Source organism: Sus scrofa, chromosome 1 (assembly GCF_054392235.1).
Source record: "Sus scrofa isolate SSC_HxYL_T2T_F1_AM1 chromosome 1, Sscrofa_HxYL_maternal_Yorkshire_Landrace_v2.0, whole genome shotgun sequence".
Taxonomy (NCBI): domain Eukaryota; kingdom Metazoa; phylum Chordata; class Mammalia; order Artiodactyla; family Suidae; genus Sus; species Sus scrofa.
Window position 1 is genome coordinate 26,120,205 of NC_139383.1, and position 22,509 is coordinate 26,142,713.

Genomic DNA, 22,509 nt, shown 5'->3' on the forward strand with positions numbered 1-22,509 from the left:
TTTTTGATGATGAGCATTTTGACTGGTGTGAAGTCATACCTCATCGAAGTTTTGATTTGCATTTCTCTATTAATTAGTGATGTTGAACATCTTTTTAGCCATTGAATTATACTAATTTTAATTGCCATTTTTTCTTATACCCAAAGCTTGTAGAATTTTACTAAAGTTGGTTTGTAGGCACCAAACCAGTTTTCCAGGATTAAATGTTAATGCTTTAGGTGCATGTATATAAAACTGTTAGTGTTTTATAAGACAGAGGAGATCCGAACACTGAAGTTTTAACTTTAGAGGCTAACATTTTCAAAGACAGAAACTGATAATTTAATCCACAGCCTTCTAAAACAAACCTAGGAGAGAAAGCAGCATTCTCTCAGTACCTTTGGAGGAGGGCAAATGCTCCCTAGACATCTGGCCAGATCTGGTTGAGAAGCAGGTGCACCCACTAGTGGTGACAACTTCCCAACTGGGGCCCACTCCTGATAAAGAAGCATTAAACATGAATACTCAAATATTTGGTGATTTGACTCCTTTTGTTTGGTTGGATTCTTGTACAAAGAAAACATTTTCAATTCCAATTTCAGTATTTTGATTTACCAGTGTGGTTTTGGATTTATGGTTTCCCATTCTTTTCATTGCTCTTAGAATTTCATGAAAATAGCTTATGCCATGATGTGGCAAGCTATTCCCACAACCGGATCATTACAAGATTATGACAACTCATTCACACTACTGAGTTCAAAAGTCCATGAAAATTACTTTTATAACTAGCAGGGAAAGTCTTTAGCAGAAAAGAACAAAAATCTTCTCGCACATTGTTTTAAAGACTGACCTAGCCTTTCATGCAGTGGTATCTCAGGGAAAATACTGTACTTTCAGCAAAAATGGAATAAGTACAAAGAATTGCCACTCATGAAGAGTAACCCCTTCTAATAAATAACTTAAGCAACTTTTTTTATGGTAAAATATATATAACACAAAGTTACTATTTTAACCACTTTTAAAAGTTCAATTTGGTAGCATGGATATGTTATCATGTTGTGTAACCATCACCACTATCTATTTGTAGAACTTTTTCATCACCTCAAACAAAAACTCTGAACCCACTAAATAATAACATCCCTGTTTCACCCCCTCCCCCAACTTCCCTACCAAAGAAGGAACTTACAAGTTAAGTTATTAGGAGACCTGACTATGCATTCATTTTAAAATTTTTATTTATTTATTTTTAGGGCTGCACCCGTGGCATATGGTGGTTCCCAGGCTAGGAGTCGAATCAGAACTACAGCTGCTGGCCTATGCCAGAGCCACAGCAATGTGGGATCCGAGCTGTGTCTGCAACCTGTACCATAGCTCATGGCAATGCTGGGTCCTTAACCCACTGAACAAGGCCAGAGATTGAACCCCCATCCTCATGGATGCTAATCAGGTTTGCTAACCTCTGAGCCACAACGGGAACTCCTGAATATGCATTCTTTTGAAGAAGCAGGCTGTAAAGACCACCCATTTGGTCTAGTGTGTTTCATGTCCCCAACAACAGGACCCTAATGAAGAAGGGAAATCCCATCACTGCTCTGGGATCCCCACTACACCGTAAAGTCCTCAAGGGACAGGGTCATGCCTTCTTCATCTTCTTGTCCCCGGGGCAAATGTCTGGTTAGAGTCGCACTCAGTTATGTCTCCAAAACAACAAAAACCAGATTAGTTCTAAGTGCAGGCACCTGAACAGACAACTGCCTGGAGGAAACACATCAACCCCATTGCATTGGCAGCCTGGACTCCTGTAGCAGGAAGCACAACCAGGGGAGTGATTTCCGAAGGCATAAGCAGCCTAGCTCAGAAGGCTATTTTTTGTTACCTTCCCTGAGAAATGGAAAGCCTAAAGAGAGGGCTGGTCAAAGCTATGTCTGAACCATGGAGCATCTTCTCAATTAAGATATTCCCTTTGATGCTTTAGGATATAAAATTGCTACCTGTGTATGTAAAAGAAAACAGAAAACCCTCCTTACTTTAGGTTCAAGCCAAATAACACAGCAGTAGGAAAACAAAAGGGAAGAAGCAGAAATACTAAAGAGATCAAACTTTCAGAAAGATACCGAAAAAGTGAAATAACTGTTTATAGATCTGCAAACTCTTCATCATCAATGTTGACAGGAAGCAAGAAAGGTAAGAAACAGATGAAAATCAACAATTTTTCAATTTGTTTTACCCAAGTGTTTCAACCCTTACCCTTTAAGAAAGGGACCTTTCAGTGAAGAAACTTAGCTTTCCTCTCTGCTTCTGATGCAAAGTGCATAGGCAAGCAAGCCTCCAGACTGGATCATTGAGAGTTAAGTGCTTAAGTGGCTGATTTAAAACATGCTAATGTCAGTATCAGATATGGGGCTTCTTTTTTTTTTTTTTTTTTTTTTTTTTTGCCATTTCTTGGGTCGCTCCCGCGGCATATAGAGGTTCCCAGGCTAGGGGTCGAATCGGAGCTGTAGCCGCTGGCCTACGCCAGAGTCACAGCAACATGGAATCCAAGCCACATTTGTGACCTACACCACAGCTCACGGCAATGCCAGATCCTTAACCCACTGAGCAAGGCCAGGGTTCGAACCCGCAACCTCATGGTTCTTATTTGGATTCATTAACCACTGAGCCACCAAGGGAACTCCCAAGATTTCTTTTACATTTAAATGTTGCAACATTTTACATTTAAACATTGAAATGTTGTAATCTGGTTTTAGTTCTAGTCTTTTTTTCCAAGGGTGATTTCAATGTGACCTCTGAGGATGCACCTGATCAGCGGACACACAAATTTTGCTGTGTCTAACTCATCTTCCACTACTTTTCTGTGCTAAGTTGAGTATTGCCCCTGTAAATGAGTCAAATCCAAGAACGCAAAAATACTTAAAAGAATTTGAGGGGATTTTTTTTAGGCATAGTGGCTTCTTCTAAAGAACTTAATATGCTTTTCCTGTTTTACTGTATTTGCAGGGGTAACTGTCTATTCAAAGTACCATGTAAACTGATGGAACTATGGTGGTAAATTTTTAAATCATAACCGTTTCAAACCTTTAAACCAACAGGAATATGAGGTGATCCTATGTTTTATTGATAATGTGAATTCAGCCTATTTATTCCTTTCCCACCTTTTCTCCTACTTTTATTTCAAAAATTATTTCAGCAAGAATAATTGGCTGGAAAGATTACAAATATAAAAAAAGGAAAACGGGTAAGAAAAGAACTGAAATTAAAAAACAGATCAATGCTTAAAGCTGTAGAGAGGAGTGCAAAATCACTGGTACGAAAAGAAATAAAAATGACCAACACTGAAAGACGAGGACCCATCAGTGGAGGGAAGAAGGGCAATGAATTGGTGAGAAGCTTGTGGGATGTTGGTCAAGCACTCCTTCTGAAGTTCAGGGGCAGGCTCATAGTTATTTCAGTGTCTATTCATGCTTTTTAACTTTTAAACCTACATAGTCTTCTGTATGTATCATACACACTGGACTACAAAAATCGGTACCTGGAAATCTCACACCAATAGGTGTATCAAGCTGTGAAAATAATCCCACTCTCTCTTTACAATGGAAATGCTCAAGGACACAGGCATTGTGCTCAGACAGACCTGATTCCCACTCTCACACTTTCACATCCTCCCTGGATGTTTCCTCACGGACAGTTGGAAGTGGGTTATCTATCCCCTGTACTTCTTATGTGGTGCTCAAATACCTATCATCATTCCTATTACTGGGTCAGAAGCTTAAACATGGGAACTTTCAGTCACTGCCTTCACCTTAAACTCTAGGAACAATGGTTTTCAGGCAGGATGACAGCATTGAAAAAGGCAAGTTTCTTGTGGCATGGCACAGATCTTTCTGTATCCTAATAGCTATATAGCTCCTGAGAAGCTGATGTATTTCTCCCTGAAACAATATGAATCATGCCTCAAGTTATTTTTTGAAAAAAGGATTATAATATGTATGATGCTATAGATACATTGAGTTGCATCCTCTCCAAATTCATACTTGGAAAAAAGATCTTTAAAGAAATAATTTGGTTAAAATGAGAACATTAGGATGGGCCGTAATCCATTATGACTGGAATCTTTATGAGAGAAGGAAATTTGGACAAAGACATACACAGAGCAAAGACCATGTGAAGACAAAGAGAGCAGACACTCATCTACAAGCCAAGGAGAGAGGCCACAGAAGAAACCAATACTGCCAATGCCTTGATCTTGGACTTCCAGCCTCTGGAACTGTGAGAAATTAAAGTCCTGTTATTTAAGCCACCCGGTCTATGGTATTTTTGTATGGTAGCCCATGCAAACTAATACATGTGAAATGTGGGAAATTTGTTTAAAAGGCTACCAATTTTATGTGAAAATCTCTGCTAAGTGACTCCATAATTGTTTTTGGCTGAAGACTGAATTATAATGAGCAAGCACTGGGAATAAATGGACTTTCTGGGAGTTCCTGTCGTGGCTCAGTGGTTAACGAATCCAACTAGGAATCTTGAGTTTGCGAGTTTGATCCCTGGCCTTGCCCAGTGGGTTAAGGATCTGGCGTTGCCAAGAGCTGTGGTATAGGTTGCAGGTGCGGCTTGGATCCCACGTTGCTGTGGCTGTGGCACAGGCTGGTGGCTACAGCTCTGATTCGACCCCAGCGTGGGAACTTCCATATGCTGTAGAAGCAGCCCTAGAAATGGCAAAAAGACAAAAATAAAAAATAGATAAGAAATAAATGGACTTTCCTATTTACAAGCAGCCTCCATGTTTAAGCTTAGCCGCATACCTTTTCTTGGTGTGTCCGTTTGGCTTCTCATCAGGAGGCAGTTCGATAATAAGTTGACAAGACTGAGCGTGATCGAAGTTGTTTGGAGTCTTTGGTGAGCACTGGGTGTCCAACATAAACACCTGCACAGGACACAAAGGCACAGTTAGAGCACTACCATCCCCAACCGCCTCCGCCAGGGATCAGCTGGCTGGCCCTCCAGCAAGTTGCTTACTCTTTCGACTCATTTTCTCACCCCTAAAACAAGGTTGGTAAAGGTTTCCTACCCAGTATGTTTGTTGAGAGAATTAAATGAATTAATGTGTGCATTAACATAGGCAAAGCATTAGAAGAGAAGAGCAAATATTCAGAATATCCAATAAATCTTGGCTGCTGTACTGCTTCTCTGATAAGTCATTATGCTCCCAATGGCAAGGACTGACATTTAATATTCATTAAGGTTAATTAAAAAGGTGCTATGTTTGTAAAAGATCTTCTCTGTTTTAGACATCTATTTGGTTCCTGTTGTAGCCAATGCAGGGGAATTAACCGGGACGTCTGTCAGGACTTCGAATGCGGTCGTGCTACTCTATCAGACCCCGAGAGGGGTGACTTAGAAGAGCAATGACTTCCTGAATTCCGATCTGAAAGATTTTATCTGACATGATTTAACATCTCTTCCCAACCTCCCTTTAGAAATATGTGTATTTTTAAGGAGCTTTTCTTTTCCAAATCTTGTTGAATTATCAGATAATTGAATACTGGGGTGTAGGAAGAGAAAATATAGGAGGAAGGTTTGGGACTAAAGAAAAAAGAGGAATATTAAGAAACAAAAGATTCGGAGTTCCTGTGGTGGCTCAGCGGTAATGAATCAGACTAGCATCTGTGAGGATGCAGGCTTGATCCCTGGCCTCACTCAGTGGGTTAAGGATCCAGTGTTGCCGTGAGCTGTGGTGTAGGTCGCAGATGAAGCTCGGATCCCGAGAGGCTATGTCTGTGGACTAGGCCAGCAGCTATAGCTCTGATTTGACTGCTAGCCTCGGACCCTCCACATGCTGCAGGTGTGGACCAAAAAAAAAAAAAAAAAAAAAAAAAAGATTCACTAAAATGTTCTCTGCCTTGGACTCCATTAGCAAGCCATGTCAGAACAGAATTCTGTTCTCGTGTTCTCAGTGGGGGGTGGCATGGCTGCGCAGGGGGAAATTCCTCATCCAGCCAGCTGTGATGGCTTCCTGCTTGGAGAAGCCAGCCCTTCCGAGGACCAGCCTGTTGCCTTCTGTGCTATGGTTCCTGCCAGACTTACTGCTGCAGGGAGCTATCCACCACCACTGTGCTGAGGGAAGGGGCGTGCTTGCTCCTTTCAGAAAAGCAGAACCATCATGTCCTGCAATGTTAGGAGTGTGCTCAGCAGATGATGTGAGAGGCTGAAGGTGGGAGGTTCTTTTTCTGTTTGTTTGTTTTTGTCTTTTTTTTTTTCTTTTTTTCTGCCTTTTCTAGGGTTGCTCCCATGGCATATGGAGGTTCCCAGGCTAGGGGTCTAATCGGAGCTGTAGCTGCTGGCCTACGCCAGAGCCACAGCAATGTGGGATCTGAGCCAAGTCTGCGACCTACACCACAGCTCACGGCAATGCTGGATCTTTAACTCAATGAGCAAGGCCAGGGATTGAACCCGCAACCTCATGGTTCCTAGTCGGATTCCTTAACCACTGAGCCACGATGGGAACTCCAGGTTCTTGTCTTTGAGGAGAGCTGGGGAAAGCCCTTTGGAAGCCAGACTTGGTAGGAAACTTCTCAAGTGACACCATGAACTTGATTGAGTTCTTTATGTTAATAGTCAGAGCATCCCGGGTTATCAGTGTGCTAAGGGGAAATTCTATTAAGAATTTAAATAGGAGCTCCCGTCGTGGCACAGTGGTTAACGAATCTGACTGGGAACCATGAGGTTGCAGGTTCGGTCCCTGCCCTTGCTCCGTGGGTTAACGATCTGGCGTTGCCGTGAGCTGTGGTGTAGGTTGCAGACACGGCTCGGATCCCGCGTTGCTGTGGCTCTGGCGTAGGCCGGTGGCTACAGCTCCGATTAGACCCCTAGCCTGGGAACCTCCATATGCCACAGGAGCGGCCCAAGAAATAGCAACAATAACAACAACAACAACAACAACAAAAAAAAGAATTTAAATAGATTTTGTAGAGAAATGGAGACTGTGAAGAGCGACCCAAACTCACTTCATTTTGCTAGTGCATATTTCTGCCTGTGCATATACATTTATAAAAATTGCTTAATATCTTCAATACCTACCACATACACATATATATGCTGATTATCTTCTGCATATGAAAAAAATGGTCAAATATGTCTGTTGCTATTGCATGATAGTGTTTAGCCAGTCAATTGATGGGTGGTTGGGAATTTAGTCCATTTCCCCCCTATTATGAATAGCACTGTTATGAATATGTGTGAATTTTAGGGGTGGTGCTGATGAAAGCCCCCTGCAGGTTTTCTTAGAGGCAGACTGACAGGTCGCTTACGTGTTTAAGGGCATATCTGTAGCCTGTGCTAAAGCTGAAAGACCTTCTGTGATTTGGTGATTCATTGACTCAACAAACATTTAAAAAGTGCCTTCTAGGAGTTCTCGTCGTGGCGCAGTGGTTAACAAATCCGACTAGGAACCATAAGGTTGCGGGTTTGGTCCCTGCCCTTGCTCAGTGGGTTAACGATCCGGCGTTGCCGTGAGCTGTGGTGTAGGTTGCAGACGCGGCTCAGATCCCGCATTGCTGTGGCTCTGGCGTAGGTCGGTGGCTACAGCTCCGATTAGACCCCTAGCCTGGGAACCTCCCTGTGCCGCGGGAGCGGCCCAAGAAATGGCCAAAAAAGTGCCTTCTATATGCCCCGCTCTAGGAATACCAAGGTAAATATACAGAATGTCTTCTCAGCTCCTAACTCAGCAGATTACAAACAACTTTTGTGACTTCTGACTTGTGTACATGGTGTCTCCTACATAAACAAATCCTTTTTCTTTTTACAGCTGCACCTGTGGCATATGGACGTTCCTGGGGCTAAGGGTTGAATCGGAACTGCAGCTGCTGGTCTACACCACAGCCACAGAACACCGCATCCAAGTTGCATCTACAACATACACTATAGCTTGTGGCAACACCAGATCTTTAACCCACTGAGCAAGGCCAGAGATCAAACCCACATCCTCATGGACACTATATCAGGCTCTTAACCTGCTGAGCCACAATGGGAACTCTGATAAGTACATTTTAATTTGACTGGTTAGTTAACATTCAACTCAAATTCATCAAGCAACTTGTAAATGTTAAGCTCTGTGCTCTGTATGAAAGATAAGAAATGAAATAAGTTTGTCATCCTTAGGCATTCATAGTCTAGCATTAACAACAATATTTCAGCAAACATTTATAAGTAGTGCAAGCAAATAAGGTTCTGAGTGAGGTTTAGTGGCCAGGTGGAAAAGGATTCTATTTGATTAGGGTGCTGAAGGAAGCAACAAGCAAGAGATGGGAGGGGACCACAATGCTATCGATTTCTGGTAAAGACTGGCATTGGCCAAAGGTCAAAGCCAGGAGGTATATGTTCCTAAGAGCATGAAAGGCAGTTTGGTGATGCAAGACATTCGGGAAGGACCCCCAGCCATAGATGAAGCTTCCAGAGCCCCTGGGATCAAAAGCCTCTGCCCTTACCTGCTGAGCCATGGCTCGGATGCGCCAGTACTCCGCTTCAGCACTGGGGGAGGAGGATGGGGCTGCCACCCTCACCTGGCAGCCTTCCCCGCTAAAGCTCTCAGTGCCACTGTGGAAGCAACCCAGAAGATCCTAGGGAGAAGCACAGCAGTTGTTCAGTGGGTGCAGCTTCATGGCTCCTGAGAGTGTCTTGGACCTCACATTGTCACTGTGTGTGGGATACGATACTGATCCTACAACCTGGTTCTCACCCTCTGTAAGATTTTAACATCCCCTAGGAGGACGGAGACAGAGTCCAGAGGCCTACCTGAGGAGGCACCAGGGAGCTGAGGCAGGCTGGAGGTGCTCTGGGCTCTCCTCCAGGCAGCTTACCTTCACTGGCTTGAGTGTGGCTGAGAAGGCATCCTGCAGGGCACAGCAGGCCAGCCGCCACATCTCCTCAGTGAACACGGGGCCCGCTGTGACAAGGACGTACCTGCCAGGAGAAACGAGGAAGACTTAAATCCATATATTTTATTGCCACAAACTGCAGGCCCTTCTCAACACACGCCTAGATTAATCTGTAGTTTCTTTGCAAATCTTGCTGTCTTTTCTCTCTCTTGCCTTCAGTCCATCTGGCATTCCACTGTCCTAATACTATTTCCAAACCCATTTGGGATAAAAATATCAATGGATCCCCATTATAAATAGGCCAATGTTTCAACTTGGGCTTGCCTGCAAGACTGTATATATTTTATATTGATTTGCCCATTCTAGCCATTTTCCCACTACTCCTTTACACCTAGCAAAATAAAACCCTCTTGTAATTCTTTTTTATTTATTATTTTTAATTTTCTTTTTTTTCATTTTTGCTTTTTAGGGCTGTACTTGCGGCATATGGAGGTTCCCAGGCTAGGGGTCAAAGGGGAGCTACAGCTGCTGGCCTACACCAGAGAAACAGCAATGCCAGATCTGAGCCACATCTGTGACCTACACCACAGCTCATGGCAATGCCGGATCCTCAACCCACTGAGCAAGGCCAGGGATCAAACCCGCAACTTCATGGCTCCTAGTCGGATTTGTTTCTGCTGCACCACAACGGGAACTCACCCCTCTTGTAATTCTTATCTTCATGTATTTGTTCATGCTGTTCTGCTTACAAAGTCCCCACCTGTCAGAAGCTTCCCTCGTTTTGGAGAACTGAGCAAGTATCATTACCACAAAGAACTCCTGCTGACTGCCCTACTCCCCAAGACTCTTGTTCTTTTCATGGCATTTCGAGTTCCTCCTTACTATGATCACTTTTCCCACGACACTGTCCTGTACTTTACAATAGGCCATATGTTCCCTGAGAGTAGGGACCTTGGTTGTATCACCTGGGCAGCTCCTATATAACAGAGTAAATATAGGAAACACCTATATACAAATATGATATTGAAAGCAACAATCTTGAGAAGAGGAGAATATGATTGCAGGATTTTGGAAAGGCATTTGAAATTAAGAGACCAGCAACCTAAAACAATCTTGTGTGTATTGTGCATATATAGACTGCTATATCAAAACCTCATGGCAACCACAAACCAAAAATCTACAATAGATACACACACAAAAAAGAAAAATCCAAAGACAACACTAAAGATAGTCATCAAACCATAAGAAACTAAAACACAGGAAGGAAGGAAAAAAAAAAAAAAAAAGACTGAAACAAAAAAATAACAAAAACCCCCCTAATCCAAAACAATTAACAAAATGGCAATAAGATCATACATAATTACCTTAAATGTTAATGAATTAAACACTCCAACCAAAAGACACAGACTGGTTGAATGGATATAAAAACAAGACCCATATACATGCTGTCTACAAGAGACTCACTTCAGATATAAGAACACATATAGACTGAACGTGAGAGGATGGAAAAAGTTATTCTAGGCAAGTCAAAAGAAAGCTGGGGTAACAATATTCATATCAGACAAAATAAACTTTAAAATAAAGACAGTTGGGAGTTCCCACTGTGGCTCAGCAGAAACAAATCTGACTAGTATCCATAAGGATGCAGGTTCAATCCCTGGCCTTGCTCAGTGGGTTAAGGATCCAGCATTGTCATGAGCATGGTATAGGTCACAGATGCGGCTTGGATCTGGCATTGCTGTGGCTGTGGTGTAGGCCGGCAGCTGAAGCTCTGATTCAACACCTAGCCTGGGAACTTCCATATGCCATGTGCGCAGCCCTAAAAAGAAAAAAAGAAAAAAGAAAAAGACAGTTACAAGAGACAAAGAAGGACATTACATAATGATCAAAGGATCAATCTAAGAAGAAGATATAACAATTGTAATTATATATACACCCAACATAGGTACATTTCAATATATAAGGCAACTGCTAGCAGTCATAAAAGGAGACATTGACAATGACACAATAATAGTAAGGGACTTTAACACCCCACTTAAAACACTGGACAGATCATTCAGACAGAAAATCAGTAAGGAAATATGGGCATTAAATGACACATTAGACCACATGGACTTAATTGATATTTCTAGAACATTCCACTTGAAAGCATCAGAATACACATACACATTCTTCTCCAGTGCACATGGAACATTCTCCAGGATAGATCACATGCTAGGCCACAAATCAAGCCTCAGTAAATTCAAGAATATTGAAATCATATCAAACATCTTAGCAATCTAAGACTAGAAATCAACTGCAGGAAAAAAGCTGCCAAAAAATCCCCATAAAAGCCCCCCCGCCCAAAACCAATCCAACAAAAAACACGTGGACACTAAACAGTATGCTACTAAGCAACTACTTCATGATTTCAATGATGAAATCAAAGAGGAAATAAAAAATACCTAGAGGCAGATAAAAATTAAAACACTATGGCCAAAACCTATGGGATGCAGCAAAAGCAGTCCTAAGGGAGAAGTTTGTAGCAATACAAGCTTACCTTAAAAAACAAGAAAAATCTCAAACAATCTAACCTCGTAGCTAAAGCAACTACAGAAAGAAGAACAAACAAAACCCAGAGTTGGTAGAAGGCAAGAAATCATAAAGATCAGAGTGGAAATAAATGAAATAGAGATGAAGAAAACAGAAAAGTTCAATGAAACTAAAAGCTGGTTCTATGAAAAGATCAACAAAATTGATAAACTTTTAGCCAAATTCATCAAGAAAAAAAGGAAGAGGGCTCAAATCAATAAAATTAGAAATGAAAAAGGAGAAGTTACAACTGGCACCACAGAAATACAAAAGATTACAAGAGACTACTATAAGCAACTATATGGCAAACAAATGCACAATTTAGAAGAAATGGACAAATTCTTAGAAAGATACACTTTTCTGAAACTGGCCAAGGAAGAAATAGAAAATATCAACAGACCAATCACAAGCACTGAAATTACAAATGGATTAAAAAACTTCCAACAAACAAAAGAACTGGATGGCTTCACAGGTGAATTCTATCAAACTTCCAGAGAAGCATTAACACCTATCCTTCTGAAACTATTCCAAAAGATTGCAGAAGAAGGAACATTCCCGAAGTAATTCTACGAGACCACTATCACCCTAATATCAAAACCAGATTAAGATAAAACAAAAGAAAATTACAGGCCAATATGACTGATGAATATAGATGCAAAAACCCTTAACATGATACTACCCAGGGATGCAAGGATTTTTCAATATCTGCAAATCAATCAGTATGATACACCACATGAACAAATGGAAAAATAAAAACCATATGATCATCTCAATAGATGCAGAGAAAGCTTTTGACCAAAATCCAACACCCATTTATAATAAAAAAAACCTTCCAGAAAGTGGGCATAGAGGGAATCTCCTTGTCAAAATAAAGGCCACATATGACAAACCCCCATCTAATATCATTCTCAACAGTGAAAAGCTAAACTACTGCTAAGGTCAGGAACAAGACAAAGATGTCCACTCTCACCACTTTTATTCAACATAATTTTGGAAGTCCTAGTCACAGCAATCAGAAAAATAAATAAAAGGAATCCAAATTTGAAAAGAAGAAGTAAAACTGTCACTGTTTGCAGATGGCATGATATTATACCTAGAAAATACCAAAGACACTATCAAGAAAACAATTAGAGCTCATCAAGGAATTCAGTAAAGTTGAAGGATACAAAAATACAAAAATCTCTCACATTTCTACACACTAACAATAAAAAAATCATAAAGAGAAATTAAGGAAACAATCCCATTTACCATGGCATCAAAAAGAATAAAATACCTAGGAATAAACCTACCTAAAGAGGCAAAAGATTGTATTCAGAAAACTATAAGATGTTGTTGAAAGAAATTGAAGATGACACAAATAGATGGAAAGATATAACACGTTCTTGGCTTGGAAGAAGCAATATTGTCAAAATGTACTCTCCAAGGCAATCTACAGATTCAGTGCAATCCCTATTAAATTACCAATGGTATTTTTCAAAGAACTAGCACACATTTTTTTTTTAATTTTTATGAAAACAAAAAAGACCGCAAATAGCCCAAGTGATCCCAAGAAAGAAAAACAGAGCTGGAGGTATCGGGCTCCCTGACTTCAGACTATACTACAAAGCTACAGCCATCAAAACAGTATGGTACTGACACAAAAACAGAAATACAGATCAATGAAACAGGATAGAAAGCCAGAAATAAATCCACAGTTAGCACCCATGGTCAACTAATCTGTGACAAAGGAGGCAAGAACATACAACAGAGAAAAGAAAGTCTCTTCAATAAGTGGTGCTTGGAAAACTGAACAGGTACATGTAAAAGAATGAAATTAGAACACTCTCTAATACCATATACAAAAACAAACTCAAAATAGATTAAAGACCAGATACTATAAAATGTAAAACCAGATACTATGAAGCTCTTAAAGGAAAACACAGGCAGAACACTCTTTGATGTAAACCACAGGAATATCTTTTCAGATCCACCTCCTAGAGTAATGAAAATAAAAACAGAAATAAACAAAAGGGACCTAATGCCAGTATCAACAATGTCATGCTTACATGAGTAAGACACTCTTATATAAAATAAACAACAAGGTCCTTCTGTATAGCCTAGGGAACTATTTTTTTTTTTTTTTTGTCTTTTTGCGGGCTACTTCCCACGGCATATGGAGGTTCCCAGGCTAGGGGTCGAATCAGAGCTGTAGTCACTGGCCTACGCCAGAGCCACAGCAATGCGGGATCTGAGCCGTGTCTGCAACCTACGGCACAGCTCACAGCAACACCGGATCCTTAACCCACTGGGCAAGGCCAGGGATCAAACCCTCAACGTCATGGTTCCTAGTCTGATTCGTTAACCACTGCGCCACCACGGCAACTCCTAGGGAACTATTTTTAATATCTTGCAGTATGTACACCACAAACCAACACAACTGTAAATGAACTAAATTTCAATAAAAACAAAGTATTTGCTGATGGAGTGAAATGAAGAATTAGGAACACAGTCATTTTTATTTACAAAAAGTGGATGGCTACTGCAAAAGAATTTAATTCCCTTGGCTCTCATAATAAAAACTTCAGTTGTGTAGAGAGCCAGGGAAGCTTTTTCTCACCTAATACATGAGCAACCCACTCGGGAGATGGTTTCTGTGGGCTTGGCCACACACGCCACCAGCAACTCAAAGAGTTCCTTCAGCATGGTGTTGATCATGCCCTCATACCTGATGTCTGCAGGGAAAACAGAGTGAGACTGCACTCAACTGTATTGCAAAGGAATGGCTGAAATGGCATGTACAGCAAAAGAGGAAAGTCAGAGTGACAGAAAAATATATATAAGTATCTGGGGAAAAGGAAGAGGACATTGGGGGAAATGCCTGTAACAACAACAACAAAATAAAATACCCTGAATAAAACACCCATTACAATGAAAATTTTCTTGGATTTTACCTAATTTTAGCTTGTTTCCTTTATTTCTAGATATATCAAGATGAAATGCATGGCTTACTTTTATGTGTTAATGTCCACTTTTCAAAGTATGTAATTCATCTACTGAAGCAGAATAGAATATATAATATTATATAATTTGAATACTAGCTAGTACAAAATTTTAATTCTTAAAAAAAGATAAAACTAACTTTCCTGACTGCTGACAGTTCAATGAATTTGAATTAAATGCTCTTAGTAAACAAAAAATCTTCTAGTACTGCTACTTCTCAAACACTTTCATTGGGGCTTCAGTCTGTATACTGTCCCCAGAGTAAAGAAAATAAGTCCTCCAAAAATCACATTCTGTTCAATTCAAGGGATACATTAGTATTCTTTTTCACAAAGTCCTTGTGATACCACAGAACCAGTTCTCAGGAGCATCCTCAATGGTCCCAGGTTGTGTAAAACCCTGACCCGGAAGGGAACGTCTCCCCCTAGGGGTGGTGTCTGCACTTGCATGTGGAAACATACATTTCTTTCTCAATTGGTGTGTTTGTTGCAGGGCAAACGGTCCTTACTAAGCTTAGTGAGACCCCATTTCTTATCTTTGCTTTTTAACTCTCCCTTGAGGTCAAATTTTCATTAGTTTCATTAGTTTCTTTAACCTTTCCCTTTATAACCTCTAGGGCTAGCAGCAAGACTTCTGCTCTCAAATTTCCAATCTCCCCATGGAAAGAATCATGAACAGGAATCTATATTTCACAAATGTTGCTCTACCCCAGTACCACGGCTGACATATTTCACCTCCAGGTCCCTCTCCATCTGCTGCCTTCAACAGACTATCCACCCTACACTTGCAAATCTTTTGCAAAGTGCGCAGACATTAAGACCCCTCTCTTCAGCCTTAATCTGTTAAATAACTTCTTGTCCATAATTTGAGCCTTTTCTAAAACCCTACACCCTCAATTTAGCCTCCCCAGAGGCAGCATACAATGGGCTACACCCCCTCCTTCATCCCTAAGCTATAGGGGTATTTTTCCTTTTTAAATTTATTATATACTTGAACTTGCCTCCCCTCTTCTGATGCATAGATACCCTAGACCTTACTAGGTGTTTTATTTTTAGGCACGCATGTGCTGTAAGTATTGATAATTTTGTAGCGGACATATGGGTTCTAATTTTTTTTCTGACAAGCTGCTATTAGAAGGCTGATACTGACCCTGTAATTCTATTTGAATAATTCCCAGGACAAAAATCATGCCCTGGTACTTGCATTAGGTATTTACTAAGCACTTTTAGGCAATGATGCTGTCCACTAAAGAATCACTCAGCATGCAGCTGCTCTGTTACCATAGATACCTGAGTGGATAAAGCTCTGAATGTGCTCCACCACCAGCTCACAGGACAGACCAATGGCGTGCTTGAAGTTAGCAGAGGCCACGTCCCAGTAAGAATGGTCTTTATGGCTTCGGCGGAGCCAAAGGGACATCACAGGAAGGAGAAGGTGTACAACTGCATAGATACCAAATCCTGGTCCTGAAAAAGGAAAGTCAGCATTAGAACTGGGATCTCAGCACCTCTCCTGCAACAAAAAGGAAGCTCTCTGCCGTCACTGGGCACTGCCCATCTCTTTCGAAGGAGCTCCCCATTTTCTGAGAAGAGTAAGGAAAGAATTTATCACCGATTGGGGAATGTATGGTCTTTGGTGACATTTTTCTTTTTTGTTTCTGCATGATTTTATTTTTTTTTTGTCTTTTCGCTATTTCTTGGGCCGACTCCCACGGCATATGGAGGTTCCCAGGCTGGGGGTGGAATCGGAGCTGTAGCCACCGGCCTACACCAGAGCCACAGCAACGCGGGATCCGAGCCGCGTCTTCGACCTACACCACAGCTCACGGCAACGCCGGATCCTTAACCCACTGAGCAAGGGCAGGGACCGAACCCGCAACCTCATGGTTCCTAGTCGGATTCGTTAACCACTGCGCCACGACGGGAACTCCAAAAGCTCTTTTTTTTTTTTTTTTTTTTTTTTTTTTGTCTTTTTGCCATTTCTAGGGCCGCTCCCGGGGCATATGGAAGTTCACAGGCTAGGGGTCTAATCGGAGCTGTAGCCGCCAGCCTACACCCCAGTCACAGCAACTCGGGATCTGAGCCTCGTCAGCAACCTACACCACAGCTCACAGCAACGCCAGATCCTTAACCCGCTGAGCAAGGCCAGGGATTGAACCCGCAACCTCATGGTTCCTAGTCGGATGCGTTAACCACTGTGCCACGATGGGAACTCCTCTGCATGATTTTAATTATGCAAGCTATAATATAAATATACCCACTGAAGATTCAAATAGTACTGATAAAGCTAAAGTATCACTTGATCAATTTCTTAGTCGCCAGATATAAACATACAGATACATATATGCATATAAGAAAACACCCTTTAGGGAGTTCCCCTTATGGTGCAGTGGAAATGAATCTGACTAGTATCCATGAGGATTCAGGTTCGATCCCTGGCCTTGCTCCTCCCTGGGTTGAGGAGTCATCGTTGCCATGAGCTATGGTTTAGGTTGCAGACGCAGCTTAGATCTCAGTGTTGCTGTGGGTGTAGGGTAGACAGGAAGCCGTAGCTCTGATTCAGCCCGTAGCCTGGGAGCTTCCATATGCTGCAGGGTAGCCCTAAAAAGCCAAAAAGAAAAGATCCTTTAGAATGTAAGACTGTAAGTACATATATTTATATGAAACATAGACAAATATAGTTTTAATTGCTTGTTATTACTGTTTATAAATAGGTTAACGTAAACCTTGGTCTGCATGTTGATTTTTTTCCCTTAACAGTATGTGTTAAAAATCATTCTGTGCCAGCACATTTAGATACTCTTCATTTTTATTACCACTTACTGTTCCAAACAATTCAAACTGTATATGCATTCATTTACTTACCCATTCCCTTACTGATGGGCATTTAAGGAGCTTCTGTATTTTGCTTTATGAACAATGGCATAATAAAAATCTATGTGGAAATGTGGATAGATTAAAAAAATTCTGATTATGAAAGCAAGATATCCTTTTAATAATAAACACAGAAAACACATGAGAACACAAAGAAGAAAACAATACTTTAATGTATTTCCTTCTAGTACTTTTTGAATATATATAAGAGTGTGCGTATATTTATAAATGCTCATCAAGTTGAGATTTTACTCTACACTATGTATTTTTAACAAAATGCCTTATAAACAATTATTCATGGAGTTCCCGTCATGGCGCAGTGGTTAACGAATCTGACTAGGAACCAAGAGGTTGCGGGTTCAATCCCTGGCCTTGCTTGGTGGGTTAAGGATCTGGCGTTGCTGTGAGCTGTGGTGTGAGTCACATACGTGTCTCGGATCCCACGTGGCTGTGGCTGTGGCCGGCGGCTACAGATCCGATTAGACCCCTCGCCTGGGAACCTCCATATGCTGTGGGTGCAGCCCTAAAAAGACATACAAACAAACAAATTATTCATGTCATTAAATATTATTCACAAATATTCATTTTAATGCCTATAGAATATTTACATGTTTTTACCATAATTTACTTAACCCATTTAGGGTGTTCATAATTTTTTTGGTATTCAGTATGCTTCAGCAAACATCATTGTATTTAGATTTTTATCTTCATTACCATTCATTTCCTTTGACAAATTTCTAGGAGTAGAATTATTGGGCTAAATGCTGTTCATACACACTTAGTAGCAGAAAATGGTAATGACTAGTAAGAGAGATTTAGAAAAAGTGGCATATAATATATTCTATAAAATACCTGCTTATTCTTAGAAAGCCTTTAATTTTTTAATGTGTAGAAGTAACTATAATGGTTTTCCTGAAAAAAATTCTAAAATAAATTTTGCTGTGGATCTTAAAACAGTATCACCAAGTCTTCATCAGTTTATGCTGAATACAAAACTCCTTTTATTACTATGGAATTAACTAGTGGTTTCATTTGTGGTTCTGATTCTGTTAGTGAAAACTAAAACTTCTATAAAACATTTCTGTGATCTTGGGAAAATTTGGGTGAGTGAAAATTTCTTTGATCTTGGAAAAATTTGCATGAGTGAAAATTTCTTTGATCTTGGGAAAATTTGGATGAGTTAAGTGTGAATGCTAACCTTGATTAATTCAGAAAAAGAAATAAATTCCTAAGGGCCATCTTTCCCCTGTAGGATCAGAGAAATCATTAAATGTCTTTCCCCAAATCTAATCACCCATGAGCCTTAAGACGTTACTCTTTTTTCTTTTTCTTTTCAGGGCTGCAGGTGCAGCATATGGAAGTTCCTGTGCTAGGGTTTGAATCAGAGCTGCAGCTGCCAGCCTATGCCACAGCCACAGCAACGCCAGGTCCGAGTTGCGTCTGTGACCCATACATCTCAGCTCTTGGATCCTTAGCCACTGAGTGGTGCCAGGGATCAAAGCTGCATCCTCATGGATACTACTTGGGTTCATTTCCACTGAGCCACAACAGGAACCCACAAGATGTTGCTGTCTTAATACTATCTCTACCTCTAAGCGGTTGGTTCATGACAGTGGTAGACTTAGTGAGCCCTGCTGACAGCCCCGGGGCAAAGAGATGTGAGATCCACCATGGAACAGAACAAAGTCTATTGGCTCAAGGAGACATTGATACCACAGCCTTGGACTGAATACTCTGGGGTTCTACACATTTAACTAACTGGCCACCACCCATTATTTATAAATGGACTGGCGAGAAACCGGTAAACAATACGAGGTCATGTTGTAAACTTCAACCAACATGTATCAAGCATCTATTATGTGGTCCAGGGTTATAGCCCTGCAACAGGTATACACTCACAGCAATACCTTCTTGAAAAAATTTCTATGCACAACAACTCCCCTAAAAGATAGACATAGAAATATTTACCAGGTGTTTTGGTAACATCTCTCAACAGCTCGAAGAGTAAATCCAAGGTTGGTGGTTGGTGCTGGCGTGGACAGTTGGACACAGCTGCCGTTAGCTGCTCCAGTAGGATGATCCAGACTTCTATCAGACCTAGAGACCAAATCACACCTCTGTGAAATTCACTCAAACATAACACAGACCCATCGCAAGATCAAACGAAACACTGTATGTAAAAGACTTCTATAAACCAGTAAGTGCTATATAGATGTAAGACAGCCCTCGGTGCCTATAAGCATGGACAAATTATGATTGACACAGTCTGACAGAGTCAAAGGGAAAAAAAACTGTTTAAATTTCTTCCTTATTTTCCTTCAGGAAGAAGATGATAGGGTATGTATATTCCACTATATGAAATAATTGTTAGCTTTCTTGGGAGTTGATGGTAGCAAAGTAATAATATCCTTTTTGTTCCATCACCTTTAAAATTATTTAATTATATTACATTTTATTATTTTATTATAAATAAGATTATCAGTTTAACCATTTTTATATGTGTAATTCAGTGGTATTAATTACATACACAATGTTGTGCAACCATCATTATCATCAATGTTCAAAACATTTTAATTGCCTCCAATAGAAATTTTGTTAAGCAACAGCTCTGCATTCTCCCCTCACTCCAGCCCCTGATAACTTCTATTTTCTGTCTATCAATTTGCCTATTCTAGATATTTCATATAAGCAGACTCATAAAAGCATTTGTCTTTTTGTGTCTGGTCTATTTCACTTCGCACAGTGTTTTCAAGGTACATCCATGTTGTAGCATGTGTCATAACTTCATTACTTTTCATGGATGAATTATATTCCATTGTATGTATATACCATATTTTGTTTGTGGAGGTACAAAAGTATCTAGAGGGGAATACACAAAATAGCCCACACTACATTTTAATTTAAATATCTCGAGTTTTCTTACAAAAGAAAACTATATCAGAAGACGGCAGTTTTAAAATACTACCATTAAAAAACCTACCTTCTCAGTTTTGAATAGCTCCATTAATAGGAGGCATAACCAAAGTCATAGACAAGAAATATAGTAAAACTAGGTGAAAGAAATCCTCAGGAACCTCAAAATATAAACAAGTGTAGAAAAGCTAATTTTCAGAAAATGCGAGGACAGAAAAACATGTTACATAGCACTATAGGGGGTGCAACCAATTAACAGCCAAATGGAAAACTCTACACGACAATTTCTTTAACAAGTAAACTGCAAAGGAGTAAAAGAATTGGAGAAGAAAATCCATCGATTGAAAAGGACTTGCGAGAGAGCAGCCAAGCCTGTAGTGTAGATCTTACATGAATCCTGAAAATCAACTGATATTTATAAGAAAATGGGGACATTTAACACAATGAATATTTGATATTATTACAGATTATTAATTTTGGGGGGTGTGACAAGAACATCATGGTTATATTTGTTGTCTTCAAAGAACACCTACTGAAGCCTTTACAGATGAAATGCTACAATGTCTAGGAGTTGCTTTAAAATAATATGGAAAGGAGGAAGTGGGGAGGGGGAGAGGGAGACCGGGAGAGCAAGGGTACATGTGTGCACGTCCATGTGTGTAGACATGTAGGAGATTGGCCATAAGTTAATAATAGTTGAAGCTGGGTGATGGGTACATAAAGGGTCATTATATCATTATGTCTAGTTTTATGTTATGTTTGAAATTTCCATAGAAGTGGAAAAGTAGTTATTTGGCTTTGGAAACCAGAGGAATATCTAAGTATATTAATGGTGAGAAGCAATTTTTAATACTAACTTAAAGCTTTTGCTTGTATTCTTTTCTCTGATCTAGCTGTGTTTCACATGTAACTTGAAAGCGCTTAGTGAATTTATATTGTGGGAAACCTTAGATGCTTGCTTAAACTCTACACATGAGACATAGGCTGCCTACAAAAAAAAAAAAAAAATAGATTAGTGATTTGCGCAAACGGGAAGGCAATGCTCACTCTTACATATACAAGCTGTTTACAACTGTTTTTTGTTTTTTTGTTTTGTTTTTTTCTGTCTTTTTAGGGCCACACCTGCAGCATGTGGAGGTTCTCAGGCTAGGGGTTGAATCAGAGCTCCGGCTGCCGGCCTACACCAGAGCCATAGCAATGCAGGATCTGAGCCACGTCTGCAACCTACACTACAGCTCATGGCAATGACAGATCCTTGACCTGCTGAGGGAGGCCAGGGATTGAATCGGCAACCTTGTGGTTCCTGGTCAGATTCATTTCCACTGTGCCACAACAGGGAACTCCTGTTTACAACTGTTTTAAAGACTATATTATATATTTAAGCAGCATTAGCTTCTGCTTATAATTATCTGGATTAGGGATTTAAGATGCTAAGTAAAATTATTCTTATCTAATCATTAAAATGAAACCTCTATTAGGCAACATCTAGCCAATTTCTAGTATTTAATTGTTCTCTACATTAGATACTTATTCTTATCTACAGTTTTTCCTAGCAACCAGTCTGAATTAGTAAGGTTTTATTGCTTATAATCCCTACAGAAAACTGGAAACTGTCTAGCTATCTTCATAAATGAATTTGTATCAGAAAAATAAAATAGAATAATTAAAAACAAACAAAAAAAAACATGTTAAAAATCCTTAACCCCAAAGTCCTTTTGCAAGGGTTTGCAACACCTCTGCCCAGCTTTAAGGATATAAGTTCCATTTCTAGGTCTAGAAGTAGGACAGGGTTGTCTGAATCAGAAGATAGCAAACATGAACATGATTTAGTCCATCTGAAAATTATCAAAAGTTACTAGATTGAACTTGAATCCACAGGAAATTACACAGGAAGTAACCTGAAACATGTTCTTTAAATGCATTTTTTTAATGAGGCTTCAGTTTTCACTAGTCACAAACAGGTTCTCTCTTCAGTAAGGGCTTAATTTCCCCAGTCTCTAACCAAATAGTCCTGCAGGAAGTAATTATATAATGATTGTGTTTCCTAGAGGGTATTAAAGACAATTACCAGCCAATTTAAGTACCAAGGCACCAAACGCAACCACAATCTAATTTGCTAAATTCAAGAAAATTCAAAGTTAGAAACTATATTTAGTGGAATCTTCAAAACCACACTGGTTTTAGATGGAGGCATCCATCTAAAAAAAGATGAGTTTAGAGACACCAATTGTAAAATGTTTTTGGAGAGTCCACAGAAACTTCAGGTAGGCTTGTTCTGTAAGAATTATAAATGATTACAACATAAATGGATGATCACTCATGGC

At 40.1% G+C, this 22,509-nt stretch overlaps 1 protein-coding gene across 13 annotated transcripts in view; it reads right to left on the bottom strand.

Annotated features, from left to right (window-relative positions):
• Window positions 1-22,509, bottom strand: part of ARFGEF3 (ARFGEF family member 3) — a 186,356-nt gene that overhangs the window by 12,468 nt on the left and 151,379 nt on the right. For 10 of the 13 annotated variants that reach the window (XM_085024869.1, XM_021087441.2, XM_021087436.2 and 7 more), the window contains 6 exons: window positions 19,241-19,369; window positions 15,689-15,865; window positions 14,017-14,131; window positions 8,832-8,934; window positions 8,460-8,591; window positions 4,779-4,900 (listed from right to left, as the gene is read on the bottom strand). In XM_085024869.1, the coding sequence (XP_084880995.1) occupies window positions 4,779-4,900; window positions 8,460-8,591; window positions 8,832-8,934; window positions 14,017-14,131; window positions 15,689-15,865; window positions 19,241-19,369 (778 nt within the window). Of the gene's footprint in view, window positions 1-4,778; window positions 4,901-8,459; window positions 8,592-8,831; window positions 8,935-14,016; window positions 14,132-15,688; window positions 15,866-16,064; window positions 16,449-17,791; window positions 19,370-22,509 lie in introns of those variants that run through there. The other 3 variants (XR_014845343.1, XR_014845341.1, XR_014845342.1) reach the window with 3 other exon arrangements.